This window comes from Bos javanicus, chromosome X, assembly GCF_032452875.1.
Source record: "Bos javanicus breed banteng chromosome X, ARS-OSU_banteng_1.0, whole genome shotgun sequence".
Classification (NCBI taxonomy): Eukaryota; Metazoa; Chordata; class Mammalia; order Artiodactyla; family Bovidae; genus Bos; species Bos javanicus.
In genome coordinates, this window is record NC_083897.1 from 59,108,358 (window position 1) to 59,125,014 (window position 16,657).

The 16,657-nt window shown below is 35.6% G+C and overlaps 1 protein-coding gene across 1 annotated transcript in view; it reads left to right on the forward strand.

The window, feature by feature from the left end:
- Nucleotides 1-16,657, forward strand: part of COL4A5 (collagen type IV alpha 5 chain) — a 245,546-nt gene that overhangs the window by 96,505 nt on the left and 132,384 nt on the right. The window contains exon 2 of the mRNA XM_061409403.1: nucleotides 11,201-11,260. Coding sequence (XP_061265387.1) covers nucleotides 11,201-11,260 — 60 coding nt within the window. The remainder of the gene's footprint in view (nucleotides 1-11,200; nucleotides 11,261-16,657) is intronic.

Here is a 16,657-nt window from a genome sequence, read left to right on the forward strand (position 1 = left end):
CAGAGATCATACCCATATCTTATGCATTGGCAGGTGGACTCTTTACCATCTGAGCCACCAGGGAAGCCCAAGAATGGAGTGGGTAGCTTATCCCTTCTCCAGGGGAACTTCTCAACCCAGGAATAGAACCAGGGTCTCCAGCATTGCAGGCAGATTCTTTATCAGCTGAGCTACCCAGGAAATTGAGCTACCACAAATTAGGTGGCTTATAACAGCAGGAATATATTTCTCACATTTCTGGAGGGTGGGATTTCTGTATCAAGCTGCCAGCATGGTCATGTTCTGGAGAGAGCCCATGTTGCAAACTGCTGACTTCTTGTATCCTCACATGACAGAAAGAGGGCTGGGTACCCTTTGGCTTCTTCTTATAAGGAAACTAATCCTACTCATGAGGATCATACCCTCATGATCTAAGTATCTCCACAAAACCTCACCTCTTAATATCATAACATTGGAATTGGCATCTCAACATATGCATTTGTAGGGACAGGGAACAAATATTCAGTCCATTTCTATTGCTGTTTGGGCAATTGTATTATTTCCATTTTTTTATGTTCAGTCTTTTTGTATGTTTTCATCCAATGTGTTCTCCTGTAGACATCATTGGATCTTGCTTTTTTATATAGTCTGAAAATCTGAATTTTGATTGGCTTGTTTAATCCATTCACATTCAATGTTATTAATATGATTGGATTTTGTCTGCCATTTTACTTTTTGTTTTCTGTATTTCTCATCCATTTTGTTGTTTTCTTCTTCCTCTATTCCTCTTTTATTACCTTCATTTTTGAGTGGATATTTTCTAGTTTAATACAAAATTTGCTTTAATGTTTTTCTTCACTGTGTTTTTTTTTTTTTAGTTTTCTTTATGGTTGCTCTAGGGCTTATGGGTATCATAACCTATCATAATCTACTTAAAATATAGCAACTGAATTCCACTAAAATATAGAAATATTACTTCTATGGTGCTTTATTCTTTTTTCCTCCTATTATTATACATATTACATCTTTGTATGTTAGAAACTTAAAAATAAAATATTTTAATTGAAATTAGAATGTTGTATAACTTTATGTCTTTAAAGAAACTGAGAAAAGCAAGGAAAGGAAGTATATATAGTTTATTATACTGAACTTCTTATTTAACTTTTCCGGGTTTTTTGTTCATTTGAATTCACATTATTAACTGTTGTAAATTATTTCAATACTTTGCTCTCATGACCTCCTTGGTTATGTTATTGTCAAATATGTTACCTTTCAATATGTTATAGGCCCATCCCATTATACCATATGTTTTATGTAATTGAATTTTAAGTCAGTTAAGAGAAGAAAGATATAGAAATATGCATTTTTGCTGCCTTTTACAGTTATATGTGCTGTGCCATGCTCAGTTGCTCAGTCATGTCCAGCTCTTTGTGACCCCATGGACTGTAGCCCACCAGGCCCTTCTGTCCATGGAATTTTCCAGGCAAGAACACTGGAGTGGGTTGACATTCCTGTCTCCAGGTGATCTTCCCAACCCAGGGGGGATTGAACCCACATCCCCTGCATTTCAGGTGGATTCTTTACCACTGAGCCACTTGGGGAGCCCTTACAATTATATAGTTGTGTCTAACAGCATTCCTTTTCTTTCTTCCTGTGGCTTCAAATTACTGTCTGGATTCACTTTTTTTCAGCATGAACAGTTTCCTATAGTAGTTTATGTAGAGCATGTCTGATTGCAATAAAATCTGTTTGTTTTTGTTTATCTGGGAATGTCTTTGTTTCACCTTTGTGTTCCAAAGATAGCTTTGCTGGATATAAGATTCTTGGTTAATAGTTTTTGTCTTTGAGTACTTTTAATATGCCATCCCAGTGTCTTCAGGCATCCGTTGTTTCTGAGATGTTATTTGTTAATCTTTCTGGAATTCAGTGCTAGAGAATGCCATTTTTCTCTTGCTGCTTTCAAAACTTTTTCATTGTCCTTGTTTTTGAATATTTTTACCATATTATGTATGTAGTTCATTTTTAGCCATTATTTCTTCTATTCTTTTTTCTTGGCTGTATTGGGTGTTTGTTGCTATGCACAGGCTTTTCTGTAGTTGTGGCAAGCAGGGGCTACTCTCTAAATTGCCATGTGCAGACATCTCATTGTGGTGGCTTTTTTTGTGGCAAAGCATGGGCTCTAGAGCATGAGGGCTTAAGTTGTTGCAGCACATGGGCTCTGTAGTTGTGACTAGTGGGCTTAGCTGCCCTGTGGCATGTGGGATCTTCCTGGACTAGGGATTGAACCTGTGTCCCTTGCATTGGCAGGTGGACTCTTAACCACTGGCCACTAGGGAAGTCCTCTTCTATTATTTTTTCTCCTACTTATTCTGTCTCTTCTCATTCTGTTACTCTCATTACATGTAAGATGATGCCCTCAATGATGCTCTATACTTCTCTGAGGTTCTGTTTATTTTTGTTCCTCATTTTCCTTCCTGTTGTTCAGGTTGTGCGATTGTTACCATCTATTTTAAAGTTCATTGATTGTTTCTTCTAATGAATTTTTCTTTTTAGTTTTCTTTTATTTTTCAACTCCAGAATTCCATTTGTTCTTTTAAGTATGTTTCTTTATTGATATTATCTATTAGTTGAGATGTTACCATTATACTTTACTTCTTTAAACATTGTTTCCTTTAATTCTTTGAACATATTTGTATAATGGGTGCTTTGACATTTTTGTGCACTAATTTTATCATCTCAGCCCTGTGAAAAGTAGTTCTATTGCTTGTTTTTTCCCCTTTTGTATGGGATACTTTCCTGTTTCTTTATATGTCTTGCTGTCTTTTGTTGAAATGTGGACATTTTAGGTAATGTATTTTAGCCAATCTGATTATTGATTCTCCTCCTCTCCAGGGCTTGTTGCTTGCTTGTCCATTTTTTTTCAACGAGTTTGCTAGACTATTTGATTAAGATCTCTTTCCCCAAAATGGTACAGCATCTCATGTCACTACCCAAAGGTTGTAGCCTTAGACATGTCCACAGTCACCTTGATATGACTGTGTATTTATCAGGGATCTCTTTGATGGTTTTTTCCCCTGCTCTCTTTCTTAAGGTGATTTCCTTTGTTGGTATCTTACCCAGCTATAAACCTTCACTGATGACTTACTAGTGGCTGTATTGTTTTTGACAGTGTCTTTGGGCATGCATGGGGCTTCCCTTGTAGCTCAGTTGGTAAAGAATCTTCCTGCAGTGCAGGAGACCCAGGTTTGATCCCTGGATTGGGAAGATCCCCCAGAGAAGGAAATGGCAACCCACTCCAGTATCCTTGCCTGGAAAATCCCATGGAGAGAGGAGCCTGGTGGGCTGCAGTCCATGGGGTCACAAAGAGTTGGGGCACGACTGAGCAACTAACACTTACTTACTTGGGCACGCATTGCTCCGGGTTCTGACAGTTAATTTAGGGCCTGTTTCAGAAGTTAATCTTTGAAGCCAAATCTTTGAGACTTGTTCTAGTCTCAGGGCTTCTCTTCTTATTTTTCTCTTTCTCCAATTATCTTTGGTAAATTGTAACTGATTTGTGGTTTGACTTGTTCTCATGGAGGTAACTGCCTCTTCTTAATTGCTTGCCACCAAAATTTCTGTTGTCTTTGCCCTTTGGTTTAAAATTCCCCACATCTGTTCCAGGTAAAGTCAGGTCCCTTAGGGAGATCTTCAGAGATCTTTGTTTTTATGGTCTCCCTACCTGTCAACTGACCCACCCACGCAAAATCTCTGTGACTTCTCCAGAACTGATAGTAGACGAAGTGACCCTCTTTTTTAGAGTGACACCCTGCATTGTGAACAGGGCACTGAGAAGGACAGTAACATCTGGTCTCCTCAGCTTGATTACACTAGCATCAGCTTTTGTTCTACGAGTGACTGAGTCCAGTACTCTTAGCCTGCCATGCAAGAGCTTAGATCTTTTATCTTATGAGTTGGGACTGTGTGGAAGAGAAGAATCACAAAACTCAACTGTTCTTGCTTGGAGTACTTCTGTAGTTTGGAACTGGGCATTACTGTAATGCTCAACTGGGTGATGGAGGGAGAAGGAGCTCTGCATTCATGTCTGCTTCCCACCTTGTGTGGAGCTTTTGTCAAACTCAGCAGGGCAGGAGGAGAGGAAAGGAGTGGGTCATGGCTAAAATGCCATACATTCTTTCTATTCAGACTGAAATTTAGTAAATTTTGTTGAATAAGTGTTTCTTCATTTGCTGTAGGTTTTTCAGATAATATCCAGAATTTTTTTTTTCTAAATTTCATCATTTATTGTTGTTTCCTTAGGGAGATGATTCATAGAGGTCCTCAAGCTCTCATTTACAAAGTCATCTCTCTCATGGCATGGCACTGAGTTTTTGAATAGTCCATCATAGTTTTTTTCTATAATGTACCGTATTCCAGATTTGTCTGATTATTTCATCACAGTGTGCCATTGTATTGTCTTTTCTAAGATAGCACTTTCTGTTTCTGTCTTTCTCTTTTGTCTTCTTTTGGATTTTAGTATTGTCCTTTCTCTAATAATATGGAAAACTTGGCTTCTTTTATGGTTTATCCTAGAAATTAGAATTCCTATATTGTATGCTTATCATATCAAAGTCTAAAGTAATCAATGTCCATATTTGTTTTTTACAGTTACAAGGACATTAGGATCTTTAACTTCACTCATCCTCTCCTGACTTATATTATTTTATCACAGTTTTTATGTTAGTATTGTATTTTTGAGCACTGCATCTATTTTTATAATTTTGTTTTATAGTTAGTATTGTTTAAAATTCAACCACAAGTGTATTACTTTTTCTCTTATTTCCATTTTGTATTTTAAACCTTCTAATTCATTTGTATTTCCTTTATTACACAGGAGAAGATATTTAAAAGGTTTAAATTTCCTTTTGTGAGGTCCTGCTGGGGGCATCCTTTCTCAGTTTCTGTTTGTCTAGAAATGAAATGTATTTTCACTGGGTATAAACTATGGGTTGACAGTTTTCTTCGTATTAAAGGCGCAATTTCATGGTATTCTGTCTTCTGTTGAATATCTGAGAACTTATCTGTAAATTAATTGTCACCCATTTGAAGGCAGTCTATCTTGCTTTTATTGATGCTTTGAAGGGCTTTTTTGTTTCTTGGCTTTATGTTCTGAAGTAACCCTATTTTGCATCTAGTTTGGGGTTCGATTTTTCTTCCATTGGATCTGCTAGACTTCTAGACTCACAGATGTCTTTAATTAGCTCTTAAAAACTTTCCACCATTATCTCCACTATTGGCTCTGTCCCATTCCCTCTTTTACGTCTTCTTTCTATAACCCTAATTACCTGTTTGCTATACTACCTCACTCTTTCTTCCATGGCTCTTAACTATTCTTTTACATTTCTCATATGTTTCATCTCCATGTTACATTATAGATCATTGCTTTTCACTTTAATTGTTTTAACTTTACTAAGTCTATCTTCAGCTGTTATCTAGTCTGCTGTGAAGCTCATCCATTGAGTTTTAAATATCATAGTTTTTACTTTTAGAATTTATATTTCAGTTTAGCTGTTACCTTTTTTACATGATTTCCTTTATTGTCTTAAAGTTAAAAATCTTTCATCATTGTAAAAATAGTCATTATAATTCTAATATTTGAAATCTTTGCTGAATAGTTTCTGTTGTGACATGTTTCTCCTGATTTTTGCTTATGGTATTTTGCTTCCTTGTATGCTTAGTGATTTTTGAATGTGAGTGCTTATTTTCCTCTCAAAAAGGATTTTTTTTTAATTCTCTGAAGTTTAATATGAACATATGCTCTTCTATGGGCTTCCCAGGTGGCACAGTGGTAAAAGAATCTGCCTGCCAATGCAGGGGACGTGGCCTCTCTGAGTCAGGAAGATGCATGAGGAGGAAATAAAATGCACTCAAGTGTTTTTGCCTGAAGAATTTCATGGACAGAGGAGCCTGGCAGGCTACAGTTCATGTTCCATAGGGTTGCAAAGAGTTGAACACTGCTAAGCACACACACATGCTCTTCTGCATAGGATTTATATGCATTTCTGTCCAGACTCTAGGAGGTTGAAGCAGTTTGAGTCCACTCTAAAAAAATTTACAGTTTGAAGTTAGTGGGCCACCCAGCTAAATGCTAACTTGAGTTGCAAATCTGCACGATGGCCAGCTTGTGGTTATAGTTTTTCAAGGATATTTTCCCCTTGTTCTTCTTGTTGAGATCCAAAATATCTTTTTCTTAAAATTCTCTGGAGTTATTTTGTATATGGTTCTCTCTTACACTAAAAACAAGAATCTCAAATTCCCCAAGTCTAGTAAATGCCCTTGGGGCAAAAGTAGTTTTCTGTGGTCAGTTTATTGGAGTTTTTCCCCCTTAGATTTTGGCCTGATAAATCCTATTGTGCTTCTCTTGGAGGTTTTTAAGATATTTTTACATTCTTTTCAAGCATAAAAGTTGTTTTTTTTTAACTGTCTTGATACCTAACTCCATTATTGGTATATTATTTCTCTGTGCCATTATTTTGTAGTATATATCTCAGATCATCTGAAGCAAAATCATCTAGAAATGTTTATTAGAATTTTAGGTTCTGATAGCCAACCTCAAGCTTACTGAAACCAAATCTTTAGGATGAGGTCCTAGTATCTGAATTTCTGTGAGGTTTTATAAATGATCCTAATGCATACAGAAGTTTGCTTTTATTTATACTTTTAATCTTATTTTTTTTACTGTAGGACCCTGAAATCTAAATTTATTGTTTTTTTTATACTTACCCAGCATCAAGGTTAACAGCCCATTATTTTTACATCTATTTCATAGTAGTGTTAGTCACTCAGTCGTGTCCAACTCTTTGTGATCCCACAGACCATAGGAATCACCAGGCTCCTCTGTCCATAGGATTCTCCAGGTAAGAATACTGGAGTGGGTTGCCATTCCCTTCTCCAGAGGATCTTCCTAACCCAGTGATTGAACCCAGGTCTCCTGTATTGCAGTCAGATTCTTTACCATTTGAGCTACAGGGAAGACCTATCTATTTCATATTACAACTTTTATCATATAGTAAACGTGTGTGTGTCTGTGTATGTATATCTGTATCTGGCCTTTGTATTTTGGATAATTGAGCTGCCTATTCTTTGAGCAATACCATACTGTTTTAATTATTGTATCTTCATGATATGTTTTATTATGTGATAATAAAAAATATTTTTTACTTTTTATTATTTTCTCCCACACTAAAAAGTGTACAACATTGCTATAGTTGCACTGGTTTTCTTGCTTCAACAGTCTTCAGTGACTTTGTAGAATAGTTTTTCCAAAGTTTTGAAAGTTTTTTTTTTTAAACTTAACTCCTATAGTACTTTTCCCCTATGGATTTAAGAAGTCATTTAAACTGAGGTACTTAATATTGTTTTTTGTTCACAAAAATTTGTATTATAATTTTATTGCTTAGCATGGCCATTTTGCTCTAGATATATTTCTACTGCATTTTTAAAAATTGGAGTGTAGCTATTTACATTTTCTGCAGAGCCATTAGGGACACTCCCAAGCTCAAAGAAAGTCTCTTAAGTTTGATAACAATTATTGATTATACAATTCATTTTCACTCGGTAAATCCTACTGAATCACAGACTATAAAAGCTGGAAAATACCTAAAGATATTATATTGTCTATCTCTATAATTTTACCAACAAGAAACCTGAACTCTAGGGTATAGGAATGACTTATCTGTAGTCACGTAGTGAATCAGTTCCTGAGGTAACATCAGGATGTATTTGTTGCATCTTGGAGCTTTTTCTCTTCCTGTTGTATGCTATATCATTATTGCATTATATTAAGTATTCTTTTCATTTGTTTGGGCCTGATTTGTTTTGTTTCACTAGATTGGAAGTTCCTTAAAGGCAGCACTCATTAATTTTTTTGTACAACTCAGCCCTAATATTGTGCTTGGTTCTTATTAAGCACCTAATCAGTATTGATAGATGTTGATAAAAAATTAATTGTTCCATTAAACAGATGTCAAATTGAACCTATTTCCTTGTGAGCATCACAGTTATAACTATAAGAAAAGTGGCATCTAGTGGTTGGTTTGTGTATTACAGTTTCCTTTTGTTTCTTGAACTGAGTACTGGAGTCATTTTCATAACCTGCTGCTGCTGCGTCGCTTGAGTCGTTTACGACTGTGTGCGACCCCAGAGACGGCAGCCTACCAGGCTCCCCTGTCCCTGGGATTCTCCAGGCAAGAACACTGGAGTGGGTTGCCATTTCCTTCTCCAATGCATGAAAGTGAAAAGTGAAAGTGAAGTCGCTCAGTCCTTTTCAACTCTTAGCAACCCCATGGACTGCAGCCGACCAGGCTCCTCCGTCCATGGGGTTTTCCAGGCAAGAGTACTGGAGTGGGGTGCCATTGCCACCTAGGTGCAATAAATAGAATATAAATTAAATGTTCAAATTGAATTGAAGGAGATTTTTCTGTAGCCACCAGATGTTTCAAGCAGTGACCTCTCTAAAGTATAACCACATGTTAAGTTATAAAGAAGTGCAAAATGATAAAATTATTAATTTTTAGAAAATTTTTGTATAAAATCACTTCCAAAATGGGATGCATGACTAAAGTTTTATTGTTTGTTTATAAATCTTATTACAAGTTGAAGGATATTGTTGGATACTGAAAAGTCAGAAATGCAATTATAAAGACAAGTTGCATACTATCTTCTCCATATTGATGAAATCCTATTAGGTTGTTGCTTTGAATTATTTTCAAGAACTTAGTTTATATTTTAAAAAGGTAGAACTCCTTCAATTAAAAAAAAATTTAACTGTGCTATAGTTGATTTACAATATAAGTTTCAGGTGTACAACCTAGTGATGCACAATTTTAAAATTTATACTGCATTTATAGTTGTTAAAAAATATTGGCTATATTCCTTGTGTTGTTCAATATATACTGGTAGCTTATTTAGTTGATACATAATAGCTTGTACTTCTTAATCCCCATCTCTATCTCCCTTCTCCCCTCTTCTTTCCCTCCACTGGTAACTACTAATTTGTTTTCTATATCTGAGTTTATTTCCTTTTTTGCTATATATACTAGTTTGTTTTACTTTTTAGATTCCACATATAAGTGAAAATATTCAATATTATGGGCTTCCCTGGTGGCTCAGATGGTAAAGAATCTTCCTGCAATGCCAGAGACCCAAGTTTGATCCCTGAGTCAGGAAGATCCCCTGGAAAAGGAAATGACAACCCACTCCAGCACTCTTGCCTGGGAAATTCCATGGATAAAGGAGCCTGGTGGGCTACAGTCCATGGGGTCACAAAGAGTCAGACATGACTGAGCAACTAACACACACACACACACACACACACACATGCAGTATTATAAATATATACATATATAATATATAACATACAGATAATACATAAAAAGAACTGTTAATGATAGATGACAATAGAATATCACACCATCTTTTACTTACAAAACCAAAAATCTATGCAAATATATTTACATTTATAATGCAAAGTCAAAGGTTAATTCTTAGATTTACAGTCATTTTTGATTATCACTATCCTTTACTCCTCCATTAATGCATGTAATTGAATGCTCTTAATATGCACAGTCTAATTCAGTGAATATAACTACTCTCATGAATCAATAAATTCTAAAATTTTTAAGTTTTACTTTGGAATCTAGAATTCATGTTTGCACAGAACACTACTAAATATCCTAACGTCTGTTCCTGACACATTGTAATGTAATATTTATGTATGGGATTATCCTACCCATTAGAGAGCAGTGATACACTGTCTTTGTATCACTGCCTGCATCTAACATAACCAAGTGGCTGGCACATAACAGGTGATCAATATGTATTTGTTGAATTAGTTATATATGTTTGAATGAGCTGTGCCTTATTCAGTATTAACACCTAACGTGTTTTCTGACTTCTTATAATGCTCAGTTTATGTTTGATGAATAAGTAAGTCTGAATAAGTCTATTTAACCTGTAATGTAGTTGATACATAACACTAAAGCCAGAGTGTATAACTTAATCACCTATGAATAATTATAGACATATAACAGTTTCATTAGAAATGTCAAATGCACATCTTTTATTGAAACAGCTTTTTGCAATGTGAGTGGGAGATTTCCCCCAATATCAAGCTATTATTATTTGCTGTTATAATTAGGAAAAGGAGTTCTGGCGTGAGAGTGACTTCTAGTTGTGGCTGAGTGTGTTAGGAGTTTTAAATAGAAGGACAAGGTTAGTACTTTGATAAGAATTGGGGAAGGTACTATGGTAATGATTGGAGTAAAGGAAAGCGTGGAATGTTGGGAAGGAGGTTACAGTACATTTTAAATCATAGCCTCCCAAGGCTGAACATTATAAACATTTATGTATTTATATCACATAAAAATTTCTTTTATTTGATGAGGAGCACAACCCCTTATTTTACATAAATGGTGAACTATCTACATATGTTAAACTAATTACTATTTGTTTTTCTAAGCAGTTCAACTTCATGCAAGAGTAAAGGATAGATCGGGATGGCAGACATCATCTGTTGTCTTCTTGTCCTAAGGTTCTTATTTTGGAGAAGGATATTTTTCTGGCTCCAGTACTTCAGTTCCTAGTATGAGAGAATGAGCTTGTTAGTAGTGGCTGTTTAAGACACCTAGGCTCTGGGAACAGCATCTGAAGTAAAGCTTGGAGGTATTAGAGACTAAGCTACTAGTGATGAAAGAGTGGAAACAATGGAAAGAAAGGTGGTAAAAGGTAGTATATATTTCATGCTCCCTGATTGCTAATGAATGCTGAAAAGCAAGGGACTTTAAGTGGCAGTCATCTTTGGCAAGTTGCCAAAGACTTTGCTAACATAGATTGAGAGGTAATTTCTTACAAGTGATGTTAGGAGAAAAAAAGGAGTTCCTTAGAGCTGAAAATCATATTAAAGGGAAGTTGTATGGATTTTTTTCATTTATAAAAAGACATTTTTCACTTTATAAGTATTGTATTTTCTCATTTTAAAGAGTTCAAACAGAAATGTATACTATAAAAGATGGATGATTCCTCAGAGATAAACATTGTCTATAGTTTAGTATTTATCCTTTTAGATATTTTTATGGTAGTTGTTTTAAAAGTTTGGATTGTTGAATTCATCTGAGCCATAAGTCAGAGTCTGGTTTTTAGGTTCATATTTAATGATTTTCCTCCCTCTTTCTCTTCCTTATAGGCTTGCTATGGGTGTTCTCCAGGATCAAAGTGTGACTGTAGTGGTATAAAAGGAGAAAAGGTAAGATATGAGTTAATCCTTCAAAAATTTAGAAAACCAACAAAATACTGATTTTAATTAAAAAAAATAGGACTTCCACCCCAGCATATAATTAAAATGAATATAATAAAATAAATAGATAAATATAATTAAGTAAAATGAATTTTACTATGCTTCTTATTTTAGATTACTATAGGGATTAGGCTATATCTCAGAAGTCAGCAAACACTTTCTGTAAAGAGCCAGATAGCAAATGTTTTAGGCTTTTTGAGCTACATAGGGTCTCTGTCACATGTTTTTCTCCTTTTTAAAAAATAGTCCTTTAGTAGTGTTAAAAAGATTTTTAGCTTTTAGGACTATACAAAATGGGCTTCTGACTGCATTTGGCCTGATAACTATAGTCTGCCAATCTCTGATGAATCTTGTAATCACTGACTTAATAGGCAAAAGAAAGTAAAAACAACATTAAGGAACAAAATATTTATCAGGCTACTAATCTATGCTAGACACTAGGCAATTTCATGTATTTTTATCTAGTCCATGTAAGTTAATGATTGCTGCATCTCTACTTTCATCTTACTTTTCTCATAACAGCGTCCTTACTGTGTAGATATGATGATTACAAAGTATTAGTGATGATTAAATAGCACAAATCTAGCTACTATGAATCAGTGACTGACACTGAAATTAGATGTGTTTAAAAAGGGATAGTACCTTACAAAGAATTGTACTGGGGGAAGGTGATCATACTCTAGTCTTCATTCTTTGGGACTCAATATTTTTGAATGAATAACTGAATGTTACTAATTATATAAGAAAAAGTTCAGGACAGTATCTTGAGCATATTCCGTTTAGGCATATAGAAGGTACACTAGCATATTAAAGGGGTTTAAAAGTCCTGGAGTAAAGAAACCTATTTGTTTTGCAAAGTTATTTATTTAACCCACGTTCCTTCCAACAGAACACCTATTAATAATAATTGAAGAGTGTTATACAGAACCATTATTTGAGTAACATTAGTTTGAGGGGAGTAGTTTTATGGTAAAGGTAATTTCTGTAGTGGTAAAAAGACCAAGAGGGATTCATTCTGACATTAGTGGAATGCCTTTTATCAGATTAACTCTTAAGAAGTGAACATTCTGGACAAAATATAACAACTATTTAATAGCATAGGAGAGTGACCAAAGTAGGAAAACAGTAGAGCAAATTCTGCCTCTTAAAGAAGGGAAGTACAGTGGGCATGTTTGCACTTATGTACCTTTTTATCCTGGGTATACCTTTCAGTCTGCATGGCAACGGATGGTAAGATGGCAGACAGAAAACCACAGTCCTAGTGGCTTGAGAAGTCAAGGACAGAATTGAGGATGCCAGAATGGCTATAAAATGATGGGAGATATGCTGGAATGGAGAGAGTTACAGAATGGAGAGCCCAAATATCTGCTTGCAAATGTCACCAAAATACTTGGTTGAAACTTGAACTTTATATGTATACAGGAGGATTCATTCAACCCAGCAGAAAGGAACGCTTAAAGGCCTCAATAAGGCAACACAGATTTAACTGCTGTCCATTGAAAGGAAAATGGAGTTTTAAGTGTTAATTCAGCCGAGTTAGCTATTTCCTAAAACAAATATTCAGTACTTTTCAGACAATATAAAAGAATCCAGGATGTGTGTACATATTAAGTACAATGTCCAGTATGCAATTAAAACTTGCTAGACACTAACACAGCAAGATCTGTGAAGTAACAAGTAAAAGTGACCCATAGTCAAGAAAAAGACCAATAAATGAAAACTAACTCTGCAATGACACAGATGTTAGAATTTTTAGACAACTGATTACAAAGTAAGTATTCAGTTCAGTTCAGTCGCTCAGTCATGTCCAACTCTTTGCGACCCCATGAATCGCAGCACGCCAGGCCTCCCTGTCCATCACCAACTCCCGGAGTTCACTCAAACTCATATCCATTGAGTCGGTGATGCCATCCAGCCATCTCATCCTCTGTCATCCCCTTCTCCTACTGCCCCCAATCCCTCCCAGCATCAGAGTCTTTTCTAATGAGTCAACTCTTCGCATGAGGTAGCCAAAGTACTGGAGTTTCAGCTATAGCATCATTCCTTCCAAAGAAATCCCAGGGCTGATTTCCTTCAGAATGGACTGGTTGGATCTCCGTGCATTCCAAAGGACTCTCAAGAGTCTTCTCCAACACCACAGTTCAAAAGCATCAATTCTTTAGTGCTCAGCTTTCTTCACAGTCCAACTCTCACATCCATACATAACCACTGGAAAAACCATAGCCTTGACTAGACGGACCTTTGTTGGCAAAGTAATGTCTCTGCTTTTCAATATGCTGTCTAGGTTGGTCATAACTTTCCTTCCAAGTAGTAAGCGTCTTTTAATTTTATGGCTGCAGTCACCATCTGTAGTGATTTTTGAGCCCCCAAAAATAAAGTCTGACACTGTTTCCACTGTTTCCCCATTATTTCCCATGAAGTGATGAGATCAGATGGCATGATCTTTGTTTCTGAATGTTAAGCTTTAAGCCAACTTTTTCATTCTCCTCTTTCACTTTCATCAAGAGGCTCTTAAGTTCCTCTTCACTTTCTGCCGTAAGGGTGGTGTCATCTGCATATCCGAGGTTCTTGATATTTCTCCCAGCAATCTTGATTCCAGCTTGTACTTCTTCCAGCCCAGCGTTTCTTATGATGTACTCTGCATAGAAGTTAAATAAGCAGGGTGACAGTACACAGCCTTGATGTGTTCCTTTCCCTATTTGGAACCAGTCTGTTGTTCCATGTCCAGTTCTAAGACCTGCATACAGATTTCTCAAGAGGCAGGTCAGGTGGTCTGGTATTCCCATCTCTTTCAGAATTTTCCACAGTTTATTGTGATCCACACAGTCAAAGGCTTAGGCATAGTCAATAAAGCAGAAGTATATGTTTTTCTGGAACTCTCTTGCTTTTTCGATGATCCAGCGGATGTTGGCAATTTGATCTCTGGTTCCTCTGCCTTTTCTAAAACCAGCTTGAACATCTGGAAGTTCACGGTTCATGTATTGCTGAAGACTGGCTTGAAGAATTTTGAGCATTACTAGCATGTGAGATGAGTGCAATTGTTGCTGATGATTAAATAGTATAAACCTATGAATCAATGACTGACAGTGAAATTAAATAATTAAAAATGGAGAGTAATTTAAAGCAGATAGGATAAATATATTTGTTGGTTTAAAGGGAACTCTGCTAATAATAAGTGAACAGATAGAGAATCATAACAGAGCACTGGAAATTGTGTAAAAAGAAAGCAAGGAAAGCAAAATATGAGAAAGAACCATTTACCAGATGGGCTTTTAACAGCAGAATGAAGAAGACTGAAGAAAGATGGACAAATAACTTGAGAAACACACATTACCTAACACTAACCAACTAAGTAATTAAATGAAACAAAATATGAATAGCTCTATATCTACTAAGGAAATTTAATTATCAAACCCTTCCCACACTCACATAAAAATTCTAGTGCAGAAGTTTTCACTGAGGAATTATATGAAGCATTTATGTAAGAAACAATATCAGTCTTGCATAAACTCAGACAGTGGAGGGATAAGGACTGATGTCCAACTAATTTTATGAAACAAATACGCCCTAAAACCAAACCAAAGACAAAAGTTAAAAATCATTAAACTATAGCTCATTAATAGAGCTGAAGAAATGAAGAACAAAATTTTAGCAAATCAGATCCAGTGGTGTATAAAGCAGATAATATGTCCTTACCAAGTGGGGTTTATGCAAGTAATGCATGGTAGGTTTAATATTTGAAAATCAAAAATTATAATTCACCATGTTAAAAAACTAAATAAAAATTTTAAACATAAATAAGCCCACCATATAATTATCTCAATAGATACAAATAAAGCACTTACCAAAATTCATCATCAATTTCTGATAATCTCAGCAAACTAGAAATAGAATGGATTTCCTTAATCTTAAGGAGCATCTACCAAACCCCTATAGCCAAAATTATATTCAATGGAGAAAGACTACATCCCTTTCTTCTAAGATAGGAACATGTCTGCTCTCGCTATTTCTATTCAACATTGCCAGTGCAGTAAGACTAGAAAAGGAAAAGCATCCATACTAGAATGGAAGAATAAAACTCTCTTTTTTTTGTAGATGAACAATACTAAAATGCTTATAAACTTTGTGAGTGTAGAAAGATCAGAATAAACAAACATGATAAGATCAATAAAGATCATTTATATGTATATATTGTAACAATGAAAATTTGGAAATAGGAGTTATAAAAATGCCTTTTGCAAGAGCACCAGAAATTTGAAATACATGGGAGCAAGTCAGACAAAAATGTGTAAGTCCAGTGCATTGAAAACTACAAAAATATTGTTGAGAGAAATGAATACCTGAATTAACATAGATATATATCATGTTTAGGTATTAAAGTGCTCAACATTACTAAGATGCCAATTCTCTCCAAATTTATATACAGATTAATAGACCTTCTTACTTTTCTTGTAGAAATTAAGCTGATTCTAAAATTCCAGTGTGGGCTTCCCTGGTGGCTCAGACATTAAAGAATCTGCCTGCAATGTGGGAGACCTGGGTTAGATCCCTGGATGGGGAAGATCCCCTGAAGGAGGGCATGGCAACCCATTCCAGTATTCTTGCTTGGGGAATCCCATGGACAGAGGAGCCTGGCGGGCTACAGTCCATAAGGTTACAAAGAGTTGGACTCGACTGAAGCTACTTAGTACACACAAAATTCAGGTGTAGGGACTTCCCTGTGGTACAGTGGTTAAGAATCTGCCTTGCAATGCAGAGTACTCAGGTTTGATCCTTGGTCAGGGAACTAAGTTCTTACCTGCTACAGAGCAACTAAGCCCACACACCACAACTAGAGTCTGTGGGCTGCAATGAAAGATCCCACATGTCAAAACTAAGACCCAACACAACAGTATAAATAAATATTTTAAAAAACTAAATAAAATCAGGTGTAAATGCTAACATAGCTTTTTAAAAGAATGAAGCTAAAATATCTATATTACACAATTCGAAGACTTAGAATAAAACTACAGTAAACATGATAGTGTGCTAATAGCAAAAAAGATAGACATATAGATGAATGGAACACAATAGGGTCCGTAACTAGACCATAGGTGCATGATAAATTGATTTATTGACAAAAGTGCAAAAACAATTCAGTGGCGAAAAGATGGTATTTACAACAAAGGGTACTGGAAGAACTGGATATGCATATTTACAAAAATGAACTTTGACTCACTGCTTGCCCTATATGCAAAAATTAATTCAAAATGGGTCATAGACCTAAATATAAAGCCTTAATCTATAAAACCTAAGTCTACAAATCTTTCAGAAGAAAACACAGGAAAAAATCCTTGTGACCTTCGA